We start from the raw sequence: 13,212 nt of genomic DNA on the forward strand, positions 1-13,212 counted from the left end.
AGAAGCGGCCACTTGGCGCCGCCGCCGCCGCCCGCCTGCAGCAGCCCGGCCGCTCCGGGGCCGCCGCCGCCATGACCATCAGCGCCCTCCGCCCGGGGGGCAGCCCGCGCCTGCAGCTGCCCTGCTTGGCCAAGGTGGGTGGGGGCGGGCGGGGGCGGCGTCGGAGGCTGCCTTGGGTCTCCGCCAGCCCCGGAGGTGGCGGGGTGGGGGTGGGGAGCCCCGGGTCCCCCGCTGCCCCTCCGGGAGCCGGGGGGTCTGGGTCTGAGCGGCTGCCGCCCCGCAGATGGAGCGCGTGGTGCTGGGCATGCAGGACCCGGACATGGGCATCAAGCTGCGCAGTCAACGCCTCCTGCTGACGGTCATCCCGCACGCCATGACCGGTGAGTGAGTCTCCCCCGAGGGGGCGCCCCGCAGCGCGCCCCGCCGCCCCTCCGGCGCCGCTTCGCCTTCCCGGCCGCGGCGCCTCCCGCGGGGATCTCGGCGACTGCGCAAAGCTGCCTCTGGATGGAGGGATGGAGACGGGAGGGCCGGTCGGAGCCCCGCCGCTGGGGCGCCCCAGCAATGACGGGGCCGGCGGGGGCGGGCGGCGGCGGGCTCCCTGCTGACCGGGGGGCTCGCTCTCCCCGCAGGATACGACATCGTGGAGTGGCTCCTCCAGAAATACGGCCTCTCGGAAGAGGGTGAGTCGCCGCTGCGCAAAGCCTCTGCCTCGCCCCGCGGAGCTGCTCGAGGGCGCGGCTGCGGGCGGGCTGATGTGCCGGGGGGCGGGCAGGGGGCGGCTGGGCGGGCAGGGGGCTGCTCACGACCCTCGTCCTTCCCGCAGAGTCCCTGCACCTGGGCAAGCTGATCGTGAAGCACGGCTACATCTACCCGCTGAAGGAGCCCCGCAGCCTCGCCCTGCGCGTCGACGAGACGCCCTACCGCTTCCAGGTGGGTCGGCCAGCATCTCTGGGGCGGGAGGAGAAGGAGGGCGGTCCTTCTCTCAGGCTCCGGGAAGCCTGGGGGCGCAGAGTCGCCGCCTGCGTCGGGCAGCCCCTGCCAGGAGGGCCTTGAAGCGCAGCTGGGGCTGGAGCAGCGCTGCCTCTGGGGGCCAAAGGGGCTGGCTGGCTCTTGCCCCGCTCCCCCCAATCGGGCAGGGCCGGGTTAAGATCTCTAGAGGCCCTAAGCGCTTGGAAATTTGGGTGCCCCCGTAGATATCCAATTCAAAATATAAACTATAATAAACTGCAGAATAGATTTTTGTTTTTCGAAATGAAACAAAACCTACAGTCAGATGGAGAATAATATTTATTTTTATATACTTTATTTACATTTTTTTTTTGGGGGGGGGGGAGGGAATCCCATACTTTTTCTAACTGCAAAGTCCATGGTAAATCCGGCAGCGGGAGATGTCTGCGGTGCCCTCTTTCGTTTATGCCCTTGGCAGGTGCTGGTTTCGGTTCATAGTTAATCCGGCCTCTCTCTCTGCGCTCCACAGACCCCCTATTTCTGGATGAGCACCAAGTGGCCGGCGACAGACCTGGATTATGGTGAGAGCCACTTCTCTGGACCCCCCCCCAAGAGCCCAGGGAGTCCCAGGAGACCTCTGGGCAGCTTGACCCCGGCAGTGGGGGGACCCCCCACTAGGTTCCCTGGCCAATGACAGAGCCTCCCTTTTCCAGCCATCTACCTGGCCAAGAAGAACATCCGCAAGCAGGGAGAGCTCATTGAGCATGAGAAGGTAAGGGGAGGGGGCGTGGTGGGAGGGGGCGGGGGGCGGGGGGAGTGCAGCCCCCTCTTCAGGCTTCCTGGCTCCCCTCTTCTGGAATGACGGTATCCTCTGCAGGAAGATTACAACCAGCTGCACAAAAGGATCAACCACACCTGGGACTTTGTCGTTATGCAGGCCAGAGAGCAGCTCCGGTGAGTTTGTGGGGGGCAGGAGGAGGGGGCAGCCACGTGGGGTGTGGGGCTGGGAAGCCAGAGGGCCTGAAGCGCTGTCCCTCCTTCCTCTTGACCCCCCAGGGCAGCCAAGCAGCGGCGGAAAGGCGACCGGATCGTCATCGAGTGCCAGGAACAGGCCTACTGGCTGGTCAACAGGCCCCCGGTGAGGCGGGGAAGGGGAGGCAGCCTAGCCTGGGAGAGGCTGCTGTCCTTGCAGGGGGCTGCCAGCCCCACTGTTCTCCTTACCTGCAGGGGCACATGGGGGGCAGGGGCTGTGTGCTGCTGTCAGCCAGCCACGCCCACCAGCCCCAGCTTCATGGCTGAGCCAGGATTTGAACTCGCATCCCTCCACTACCAGTCCAGCTCTCAGAAGGACACCAGAAGAGGCCTGTAGCCGGACTGCACCAAAGGCCCTTCTAGGCCTGGCAGATGCCTCCCAAGAAGGCCACAAGTGCAGAGCCGTCTTTCCCATAGGGCTTAGGGGTGCATCGCGCCAGGCTGCCACCCTCTCAGGGGCACCCCAGCAAGTGGGGGAGCTGCGTGGCTCTGCTGGCGGCCTCCCCTTCCCCTGCATGCCCGCCAGCTGCGCCCTGCCAACCATATGCCCGGTGGGCGGGCGTGCAGCTTGCCTCCCAAGCCTCTGCAGGGATTGCTCTCCTGCAGTGGCATGGGGGAGAGTTCTGCCCCCCCCCAATGGCTGGCAGTGCGCAGCTACGGCCCCCCCAACACTATCCATGGTAATTTGGGGGCGCTGGGCAGATATTTGCACCCTGGTGCCGCATCTGCTAAAGACCGCCCTGCACAAGTGGGGCATGAGCTGAACAGCGTGACCCCTAGCAACTGGGGTTTAGGGGCAGACTGCCCATGAACAGGGAGGCTTTGTATGGCTTTTTGGGATGCAGGTGGCACAGTGGTCTAAACCACTGAGCCTCTTGGGCTTGCTGGTTGGCAGTTCAAATCCCCATGACCGGGTGAGTTCCCATTGCTCTGTCCCAGCTCCTGCCCACCTAGCAGTTTGAAAACACACCAGTGCAAGTAGATAAATAGGTACCGTTGCGGCGGGAAGGTAAATGGTGTTTCCGTGCGCTCTGGATTCCGTCACGGTGTCCCATTGCGCCAGAAGCGGTTTAGTCCTGGTGGCCACATGACCCGGAAAGCTGTCTGTGGACAAACGCCGGCTCCCTCGGCCTGAAAGTGAGATGAGCAACGCACCCCATAGTCTCCTTTGACGCGACCTAACCATCCAGGGGTCCCTGACCTATATGGCTGTTACTGCTAATAGGTATCACACGAGCTTATTGGCTCCCTTTCCCAGCCATCTCCGCTGCCGCCTCCCACTGCCCTGTTCTTCCAGCCAGAGTGGCATTGCAGAGGGGATGGCATGGGCATCTCCTGGGCAGTGAGCTCCTCCTCCTCCTCCTGCGCTGGCCTCCCTTGCCCACGGGCAGCTGGGTCCAGAGCAGAGGAGGCCCCCGAGGCCCCTCCTTGACCCCTCTCACCCCGGGAGGCAGGCCAAGGGTTTATCCTGCACCCCAAGCTGCCTCCAGGTTGGCGGCAGAGTGGGAACTTGGAGCCCCGCTTGCCCGGGCGCAGGGTGGGCATCCCGCTCTGGGAGGGAAGGGTGAAATCCAGCCTCTCTTGCTTGCAGCCTGGCAGCCTGAACGTGATGGAGGAAGGGCCGGAGAGGAGGAACAGCCAGAGCACCCGAGTCCAGCTGGTGAGTGGCAGATCTGGGGGGCAGTGGTGAGAGATGGCCACACTGCTGGGCCACCCTTGCCCTGGGCTCTGTGCCCCAGACCTCCCTGGGCCGCTGCTGCAGCTGCATCAGAGCCTCTGGCATGGCTTGCTGGCTCCCAGCGATGCCCCCAGCACCTGCCTCTTGTTCACCCACAGTGGGGGGCACCCTCTGTGCTAGCCTTACCACCTGCTTTCACCTGGTGGTAGAGCGATGCCTGCCTTGGCTTCCTGGCAAAGGGCTCTCTCTGTGCCCTGCTCCTCCGTTGCAGTGGGTGAGTTGGCCAGCCCAGGGTGGGGCTGGAAACCCCCACCTGTGCCTGGCCCCACTGCGGGTTCCCCTTTGGTGAGGACACAGCTCTGTGTTGACTTTTCTCGTTCTGGAAGGTGCCTGCCGCCCTGGCTCCTTTGGCCCCCTCGGCAGCCCCCCCCCCCGGGCGTTGCAGATTATAATATTAATATAATTATTCATACTTCACCTTTTCCCCTAATGGGACTCAAGGCGGTTCACAGATATAAATAAGAACTGCTATAAACCTGGCCGGGGGGGGCAGGGGGTGGGCAGGAATTGTTAAAAAACAATTAAACATTGATAGAAGTAAAACAGTATACTCTACGGCTCGAATATAAGTCACACCTGGATATAAGCCACACCTCTAAAATTCAAGGGGGGGGGGAAGAAAAATGCCGCTCCCTTAAAATTCCACAGGCGCTCAAACGTTTGTCTGTCTCAGCAGCGATCTCACAAAAAAAGGCAGTTTTTGTACGGCCATGAATTTAAGCCGCACTGTTAACTTTGCGTGGTCGGAATTTGGAAAAAAAAGTGCAGAATGTAAATGGGTGAAATTGATGGTAACTGCAGCCAGAAAGGTTATAGCGAGTAATTGGAAAAATGCACAAGAGTTAGGGGTGAACCAGTGGAGGAAAAAACTGAATAATATCGTAATTTTAGAATATCTAACGGTGAAGATACACAGAATGAAAGGGTTTAAGGTCAGTGTGAAAGAGGAGGATTGGTTTGAGAAGATTATTTGGGTAGGTTTGAGCAATTTGGGGCAATTAAAATGTTAAAAGTTAGATAAACCTTGTGGATGGAGGAGTGTTAACGTATATAAAATTGTACATATCGTTGATTTGAATATGTTATTATTGATTATGTATACCCAGTGTACCAACATTGGGGGGTTTCACTGTTTGTGTTTTGGTTGTTGTTAAAAAATAAAAAAATTAAACACTATATATATATATTTGGGCCGATACGGTACACATAATAAATTCTATGGGAACCCTGCAAATAATGGCAATAACAGCAGCCAGCACCAGCCTCTTCCTCAAAAGCAGACAGTTCCCCCAAGCCTGAGGGAGCAAGGAGGACAGTGAGGAGGGAGCCAGCTGGGCTTCCCTAGGCAGAGAGTTCCAAAGTTGCCTGGCAGGAGCCACCACCGAGAAGGCCCTCCTTGCATCCCCACCAAGAAGGGCTGCGAAGGGGGTGAACAATGATGACTGAGGGAAGGGCCTCCCCCTTTGTGTACGGACTGCCCCCCTCGTACCTGTGATGGGAGGGGGGGTCAGGGCTGCGTCCGTCTCTCTGTCTCGCATTGCTCTGTCTGCCTGTGCTCCCCCTCCCTCCTGACCACTGGGGTGTGTTTTCTTCTCTTCTGTCTGCTGCTTTGTCCGTCTGTCCGTCCACGTAAGTCACTAACACGGCCATGTAACTAACTCGCTGTTTGCCGCTGGGATGGGGGGGCGGCTTGGCTTGCTGGTGGGTGGGAAGGGTCCCTTAGCCCCATGCTTCCTTTTGAGTGGGTGGGAGGAGAGGGGCCCCCATCGGGAGAGGTCTGAGCCTGGTGCTTTGGCCTCTTGCTTCAACTCTGGGCATCTCTGGTTAAAGGGAGTTGGGGGGCAGGGGAGGGAAAAGCCGGGGGGGGGGGGAGCAGCAACCCAGGAGTCTGACCCTCTCTGAGAAGATGAGGGGGGCAGCGAGGCAAAGGCGGCCCCTGAGATTTGCTCACCTCTTTCTCTTCCCTTTCCAGGAAAAGAACACGGATTATTACAAACGGGAGGTGAGTTTATTTTTTTTGGGGGGGGAGGGGGCTCAAGGGATACAGCAATCACAGAATTGTAGAGATGGAAGGGACCCCCAGGGTCTTCTTGTCTCACCCCCTGCAATGCAGGAATCTCCGCTAAAGCATCCCTGACAGACGGCCATCCGACCTCTGCTTAAAATCTCCAAGAAAGGAGAGTCTAACACCTTCAGAATCCCCTTATAACTTGAAGCCATTCTTTGGGGTCCTTCCCTCCAGAGCAGGAGAAAACAAGCTGGCTCTGTCTTCCAGAGGACAGTAATAATAATAATAATAATAATAATAATAATAATAATAATAATAATAAATTTATTCTTTAACCCCACCCATCTGGCTGGGTTTCCACAGCCACTTTGGGAGGCTCCCAACAGAATATTCAAAATAGAATCAAACATTGAAAACTTCCCTGTACAGGGCTGCCTTCAGATGTCTTCTGAAAGTCAGATAGTTGTTTATTTCCTTGACATCTGATGGGAGGGTGTTCCACAGGGTGGGCGCCATCACCGAGAAGGCCTTCTGCCTGGTTCCCTGTAACCCCACTTTTCGCAGGGAGGGAACCTCCAGAAGACCCTCAGATCTGGACCTCAGTGTCCGGGCTGAACGATGGGGGTGGAGACTCAGTCTGGGGAACATGGGAGGGTTTGGTTTCCTTCCTCGTTTGCCCAGTCAGGCCTGCGGCTCCTTCTGAGGGTCGGGGGAGACCCTCCTTACCTCTTGAAGGGTTAATGTGGGAGGCAGGTGGGTCAAGTTCTTGGTGGGCCAAGAGCAACACAGTCAAGACCAGGAGGTGCCCTTTCCTGCCTCCCTCGAGGCTGCTGCTGAGACGCCTTGGGCCAGCTGGAGAGAGTAGGTGGGTGGGTGGGGGTTGCAGGCAGCTCCTTGACCCCCCCTGCTTTCTTGGACGCAGATCCGCTACTGCCGCGCCGCCATGGGCAGGACAAGGGTCAAGTCTTCCGTCTGCCTGGAAGGGTGAGTGGCAGCGGCAGGGCTGCCAGCTGGCCAGGGGCTTCCGGGGGCAGGTGGGGCTCACCTGGGCTCTGCAGGTGGAACAGCAACTGGCCCAGCTGGTGGCACCCACAGGTCACTTTCCCCCAGGAGGATGAGGAACCAGGAAGGAGCAATCTTTGGGTTCCTTCTGTGAACCAGCTACAAATCCACCTCACAGTTGCCTCGTCCAGGCCACATTTTGCCAGCTGCGCTTCCAGGCTTACAATCTAAAAGGCAGGGGGCAACAGTGGTGGTGGGGAGGATAATGACCAGGGACATATAAAGGGCTAGTAATGGGGCCCTTTATATGTCCAGCTGTCCTTTGTCAACAACAATTTGTCACTGTGTTGAATATAATGCTATATGGTAATTTATGTACCTCATAGGTATCTAAAATAGGGACGCGGGTGGCGCTGTGGGTCAAACCACAGAGCCTAGGACTTGCCGATCAGAAGGTTGGTGGTTCAAATCCCCCCCGACGGGGTGAGTTCCCGTTGCTCAGTCCCTGCTCCTGCCAACCTAGCAGTTCGAAAGCACACCCAAAAAACTGCAAGGAGATAAATAGGTACTGCTCCAGCGGGAAGGTAAACGGTGTTTCTGTGCGCTGCTCTGGTTCGCCAGAAGCGGCTTAGTCATGCTGGCCACATGACCCGGAAGCTGGACGCCGGCTCCCTCAGCCAGTAAAGCGAGATGAGCGCCGCAACCCCAGAGTCGGCCACAATGTGACCTAATGGTCAGGGGTCCCTTTACCTTTACCTAGGTATCTAATGCGATTTGCACGTGCAGAATGTAGGCACCCTATATATAGAAAGGAGCAAAGTAGTGATCTTTTAGGGAGCAGGCTAGCCCATGACTTACATCAGAGGAGCCGACACAACACAAAACACTCTGGCTGTATGTAGGTTTTATTTTATTTGTTTTTTATCTTATATTTTGGAATTGTACATCCAGTTTTTTCCTCTTTAATTTTTTTTGGGTCCCCCAAGAGAGTGGGGCTCTAGCTCTAGCTCGTTTAGCTTATACAGTGGTACCCCGCAAGACGAATGCCTCGCAAGACGGAAAACCTGCTAGACGAAAGGGTTTTCCGTTTTTCAATGCACTTCGCAGGATGAATTTCTCTATGGGCTTGCTTCGCAAGACGAAAATGTCTTGCGATTCCTGGGGGTTTTTTCCGCTCCCCACCCCCTTTTTCTAAGGCACTAAGCCGCTAATAGCCATTTAACAGCTAATCCGCTAATCCCTTAAGCCTTTAATAGCCGCTAAACCGCTAATAGCGCTAATCCGCTAATGGGCTTGCTTCGCAAGACAAAAAAACCACTAGACGAAGAGACTCGCGGAACGAATTAATTTCGTCTTGCGAGGCACCACTGTAAATAAATCCAACACTGACAATGATTGAGAGGCGGGGGGGGGGGGCAGGGTTCTGCCCATTCCTTGGTTCCACAGCCGTACTGGGTGATGTGAGTTGCCTATTTCATACGTGTTTCTTCTTGGGGGGAGGGCCCTTGCATCTCTCTGCCTGTTACTCCCAGGGTGGGCTTAGCCCCCTTGCTGTACCTGGCAGCAGAGAAGGCCCCCCCGACTCCCCCCCCACCTCCTGCTGCCTCCCCAGGTACCTCAAGTTCAATGAGCAATACGTGCCGCACGATCCCATCATGTCCGGCTGCCTGCCCAGTAATCCCTGGATCACAGACGACACCACCTACTGGGCCATGAACGCCCCCACGTAAGTGCATCGCCCCCAATTGGTGGAGGCGCCCCAGATGCCTGCCTGGCCCCCTCCCTGCCAGCGTCTGCGCTGGGCCCCCCTTGCCAGCCTTCCACCCACTTCTCTCTTTGGGGAAAGGCCCCTCTGGGCTTGCATTACACCCTGACCCCCCCCCTGCTTGCCTGCAGGGTGACAGCCCCCACCAAGCTGCGAGTGGAGCGCTGGAGCTTTGGCTTCAGTGAGCTGATTGGGGACAGCCTGGGCCGGGTGCAGCTCCTGGAGTTCCTCAAGAAGGAGTTCAGTGGTAGGTCCAGCTCTAATAATAATAATAATAATAATAATAATAATAATAATAATAAAATTATTTATACCCTACCCATCTGGATTGGTTTCCCCAGCCACTCTGGGAGGCTTCCAACAAAATATTAAAAATGCAATACAACATCAGACATTAAAAAACTTCCCTAAACAGGGCTGCCTTCAGATGTCTTCTAAAAGTCAGATAGTTGTTTATTTCTTTGACATCTGATGGGCAGGCGCCACCACCGAGAAGGCCCTCTGCCTGGTTCCGTGTAACTTTGCTTCTCACAGGGAGGGAACCACCAGAAGGCCCTCGGAGCTGGACCTCAGTGTCCGGGCTGAACCCTGGGGCTGGAGATGCTCCTTCAGGTATACAGGACCGAGGCCATTTAGGGCTTTCAAGGTCAACACCAACACTTTGAATTGTGCTTGGAAATGTACTTTTGCCTCTGGGGAGTGCAAGACCCACCTGCCCCCATCGTCCTTTCCCCCTGGGGCCCTCCATGCTGCCGCCTCTTCAGCTTCTCCTACCTCTCTCCTCTTCCTCTCCTGCTTTTCCAGCCGAGAACCTGAGCTTCTGGGAGGCCTGCGAAGAGCTGCGCTACGGAGAGCAAGCCCGGATCGAGGAGATCGTGGACTCCATCTACCAGTAAGCGCTTTGCTCTCCTCCCCTCGCTGGCTCCCGCAGGCCTGCCCTGCATGGCCGGCCCAAGGCGTTTTGCTGCCCGAAGCCGAGGGCAAGAAGCAACCTCCTCCCCGTCCCGTTCCATGCGTGAAATCTCTGGGGACCCTCGGATCTTGTTTCTGCCTCCTCTGCTGCACCCCAAAAGGCAGCGGCTGAGTTTAGCGGGTGCAGGACGGGTTGCAAAGCACTCGCCCACCCAGAGCTCCCTGCGCTTGCTGGTCTTCAATCTTGGCCGCCCGAGGTAGCTGCCTCATGGTAGGGCCGGCCCTGGGTGGCCTCTCACCTCTAGGGGGCTCCAATGGGGCTTTTTGGCACTTCTCCAGAGCCTTCACCTCTCCCTTCCTCCCAGCCCCAGAGGAACCTGGACCTCCAAGCCAGGCTGGGTTTCCCAGACCCCACACAGGGGCTTCTACTCGGTGCCCACCTGTAGTGTTCCCAAAGCAAGGAAGGACTGGACTCTGATTAATAAAATACACATGAGACTTGACCAGCCAGACTCTGGGAGGGGTGCCAATAATAATCCTTCTCCATCCCTTGGCCCAGGTCGTTTTATTCACAAAAGAACTTTTTACACAGTGTTCGTAAGAACCAAACAGATTTCCTCAGAGCATTTCAAAACCCCCACAAGGGGACAAAGTTAAAAGTTAAGACTACAAAGAAACTATTTCCTACTTGAGCATGCATAGTAGTCCAGAGTAAAGAAAATAGGGATAAAAGGAGGAATGCATTCAGCCAAACCCCAGAGGTCATAAACAGGAGAGGCAGGATTCACCATCTCCTTGTGAACTCTCTTCCTGGCCCTTAAGATCTATCTAAAGATTAACAAACTACATCAAAGCAGCCTAGTAACTTTATGTACTGAGGATGCCTGATGAAGCAACTGGCCTGTGTTTCAGAATGCTTATATGTGCCTGTCAGGAATAGAGAAAGCAAATGGCAGAGGTGGAGAGGCTTGTGGGATTCGATCAGAAACTATTGTCAATGAATGAAACCCAGTCAGCGCAAGGCTTTCATCTCGGACACAATGGCTTGCTCCATATTTCATGATTCGTCATCGCAATCCCACCTGACCCCCACACTCTGGATATTTGCCCCCCTGCACCCACCCATGCCAGGAGCTCTCTGCCCCCCCCCCCGCCCATGCCAAGGCAGCTCTTGCTCCCCCCAGGCAGTTCCTGGCCCCCGGGGCCACCCGCTGGGTGAACATCGACAGCAAGACGATGGAGAGGACCCTGGAAGGCATTAAGACGCCCCACCGCTACGTCATGGATGATGCCCAAATGCACATCTACATGCTGATGAAGAAGGTGCGGAGCAATCCTGGGGGTGGTGCTCAGGGCTGGGGCTGCCTTGGCCACCCCCCCAGTCACCCCAGAGCTCTCCCCCTTCCCTGCCAGGACTCCTATCCTCGCTTCCTGAAGTCCGACCTCTACAAGAACCTGCTGGCGGAGGCTGTCATCCCCCCGGAGACGAAGAAGCGGTGAGTGGATGGGGAGGGGGCCCGCAAGTGCCCCCCACTCCAGGGAGGGTGCTGGCGGTGGGGCGGGGAGGGGGAGATTGCCTCTCTGCAGTGTCAGACCGGACCCTTCCTCTCCCCCCTCCGCAGGGTCTTTCCTTTCATGCGGAAGCAGCGCCACTCCAGCCCCAGTCCCGCCCTGCCGCCCCCCCAGGGGGACCACGAGGCAAAGGCTGAAGACAAGAGCAAAGCGGGGCCGCCCGCCCCAGTGGAGGAGGGGGGCGAAGAGGACGGCGGCACCTAGGACCCCCCCCCCATTCCCCTTGCCATCCACACACAGGCAGGAGAAGGGCCTGCCCTTGCCCCCCCCCCCCAGACAAGCACTGCTGACTCACCTGGACGTCCCTCGACTGATGCTCATAACTGACCTTCCTGTATCCCCCCCCCACTGGAACAAAGCCATATGATGCAGGAGCCCAGCACAGACACATCACCTCCTCTGCCTTATCTGCTTCTTGGAGCACTGCCCCCCCCTTTGCCTCAGGAATTGCCCCCCTCCCTGCCTAGAGCGCCCACCTGCTCCCAGCCCCCCTCCTTCAGCTGAGCAGCGTTCCTGGCCCCCTCCCTCCCATGCACAACTGACCCCAGAGGTGGAAGGCCTTGTGTGTGCCCCCCCCACGGGTCCTCTGGCGGATTGTGAGGGACGCCACCCCTGGCCAGGCCTCCCGATGGGTCCCAGAGCAGGGTGGGGGTGTCCTTTGCTCCCGCAGCTGCCCGAGGGGAGGGGGCAGTGCAAGGCCAGGAGGGCTGGACTTTCTTCTGCTCTGCGCCCCCCCTGCACCCACTCAGCCCCCCAGATGTCTTCCAGCACCTGTCCGGTGTGTGAAGGAGGCTGCAGCTGCTGCCAGATCTGTTCTGCAAAGATGGAATCCAATAAAAACCTGTAGGAACAGCAGAGCTGTCTGGGGGCTGGTCAGTTTTTCTTCCTTTCTCCACCCAAAGAACTGGGGGCGGGGGGGGGGGCGGCATTTGCAGTCAACAGGGAGAAAGGGGTGGGGGCCAGGGGAGCAAAGGCTTCTCATTCTGGAGCCTCCGGTTTGTCTTTTCCTGGTGCCTTTCCTTCCCCAAAGAGGGTGGCGGGGGTTTGAGCAGGGGGGGGCAGCCATGTGTGGGGCAGGGAAGATGCCTGGTTTCAGGCAGCTGCAAGGAGTGGGGTGGCCTGCCTAGTCTGCCTGCAATGGGGGGGGGGAGCAGCGGATGAGACCCCCACAGTGCCATTCCTGCGTTGCGGGGGCTGGATGACCCTTGTGGGTGGGTGGGGGGTCCCTTCCAACTCCTCTTCTTCATTGAGTTTATATACTGCCCTATACCCGGGGGTCTCAGGGTGGTTCACAGAATAAAATAAAGATATAAAACCACAAAATACCTAATAAAAACAAAAACAATGCAACAGCCCACCCTCCAACAAAAAACACATTTTAAAAGAGCATAGGATGTAAATCGGGTCACCCAAACGCCTGGCGCCTAAAGGTGTATAGTGAAGGCGCCAGGTGAACTTCCCCGGGGAGTGCATTCCACAGACAGGGAGCCACTGCAGAGAAGGCCCCGTTCTCGTGTTGCCCCCCCCTCTGGACTTCTCAAGGTGGTGGCAAACAGGGAGGGCTAAGAAGATGATCTCAGGGTCCGGGTAGGTTTATATCGAAAGGGGGCTCTTGAGGTATTGCGGTCCTGAGCCGTTTAAGGCTTTATAGGTCAAAACCAGCACTTGGAATTGGACCCGGAAACTAATCGGTAGCCAGTGCGGTCAGACCAGGATCAGTACCCCCAGTACTGAAACCATCTTGCTCCGCTGAGCAACCTGGCCGCTGAATTCTGCGCCAGCTGAAGTTTCCAACCCGTCTGCAGAGGCAGCCCGAGGCAGAACGTGTTGCAGCACCCCAGCCGTGAGGTTACCAACTCTACAATTCTAGCACCCGTGTAGCCCTTGGGGAAGATAATCAAAGAGCTCAGGGACCGGCCGTGTCCATCTGCTCCATGCCACCCCCCCCAGCCCCAAATCCCCTGCGAGGATCTTTCCGCATTTCTGGGGCTTGGGAGGTATTTGCCATCTGCCCAGTAAGGAGATTAGTAGGGGCTGCAAAGCTCCGCTCTCCCATTGCATTTCCCCAGCAGAACCTGGAGAGCCTTCAAACCCCACTTGGCCCCCTCTTTGAGCAGGGGGCTGCAGCCGAGTCCCTCTCTCCTTCCCCTGGCAGGCCTGCGCCGCAAGAGGGCCGCTTTGCCCCCAACATTTCTGCCTGGCCCACCAGTCCTCACGCCTGGGGGAAACTGGGGC

General features: G+C 57.6%; 1 protein-coding gene across 2 annotated transcripts; it reads left to right on the forward strand.

Annotated features, from left to right (window-relative positions):
• The first annotated feature begins 44 nt into the window (after positions 1-44).
• On the forward strand, positions 45-11,516 carry RGS11 (regulator of G protein signaling 11). Of its 2 annotated transcripts, none has more exons than XM_083413934.1 (17): positions 45-134; positions 284-380; positions 630-680; positions 824-930; positions 1,478-1,529; positions 1,662-1,720; positions 1,826-1,902; positions 2,005-2,086; positions 3,572-3,640; positions 5,691-5,720; positions 6,649-6,710; positions 8,341-8,454; positions 8,625-8,740; positions 9,298-9,385; positions 10,590-10,728; positions 10,819-10,901; positions 11,028-11,516. In XM_083413934.1, exons 1-17 carry the CDS (start codon positions 72-74, stop codon positions 11,179-11,181), a joined length of 1,443 nt encoding a protein of 480 aa, XP_083270060.1. In that variant the 5' UTR covers positions 45-71; the 3' UTR covers positions 11,182-11,516. The 2 variants fall into 2 exon arrangements, with proteins under 2 accessions (XP_083270060.1, XP_083270061.1); XM_083413935.1 differs by having other exon boundaries at positions 5,697-5,720.
• The last annotated feature ends 1,696 nt before the right edge of the window (positions 11,517-13,212 follow it).

The sequence above is a fragment of the Podarcis tiliguerta genome (assembly GCF_965153285.1).
Source record: "Podarcis tiliguerta genome assembly, chromosome: 14".
Lineage (NCBI taxonomy): Eukaryota > Metazoa > Chordata > Lepidosauria > Squamata > Lacertidae > Podarcis > Podarcis tiliguerta.

Excerpts from the sequence above, each read along its gene's own strand:
- RGS11 (XM_083413934.1), top strand. The coding sequence starts at position 72 with ATGACCATCAGCGCCCTCCGCCCGGGGGGCAGCCCGCGCCTGCAGCTG. Across the intron at positions 3,641-5,690 it reads AGAGCACCCGAGTCCAGCTG|GAAAAGAACACGGATTATTA; the intron begins GTGAGTGGCAGA and ends TTCCCTTTCCAG. Across the intron at positions 8,455-8,624 it reads TGGGCCATGAACGCCCCCAC|GGTGACAGCCCCCACCAAGC; the intron begins GTAAGTGCATCG and ends GCTTGCCTGCAG.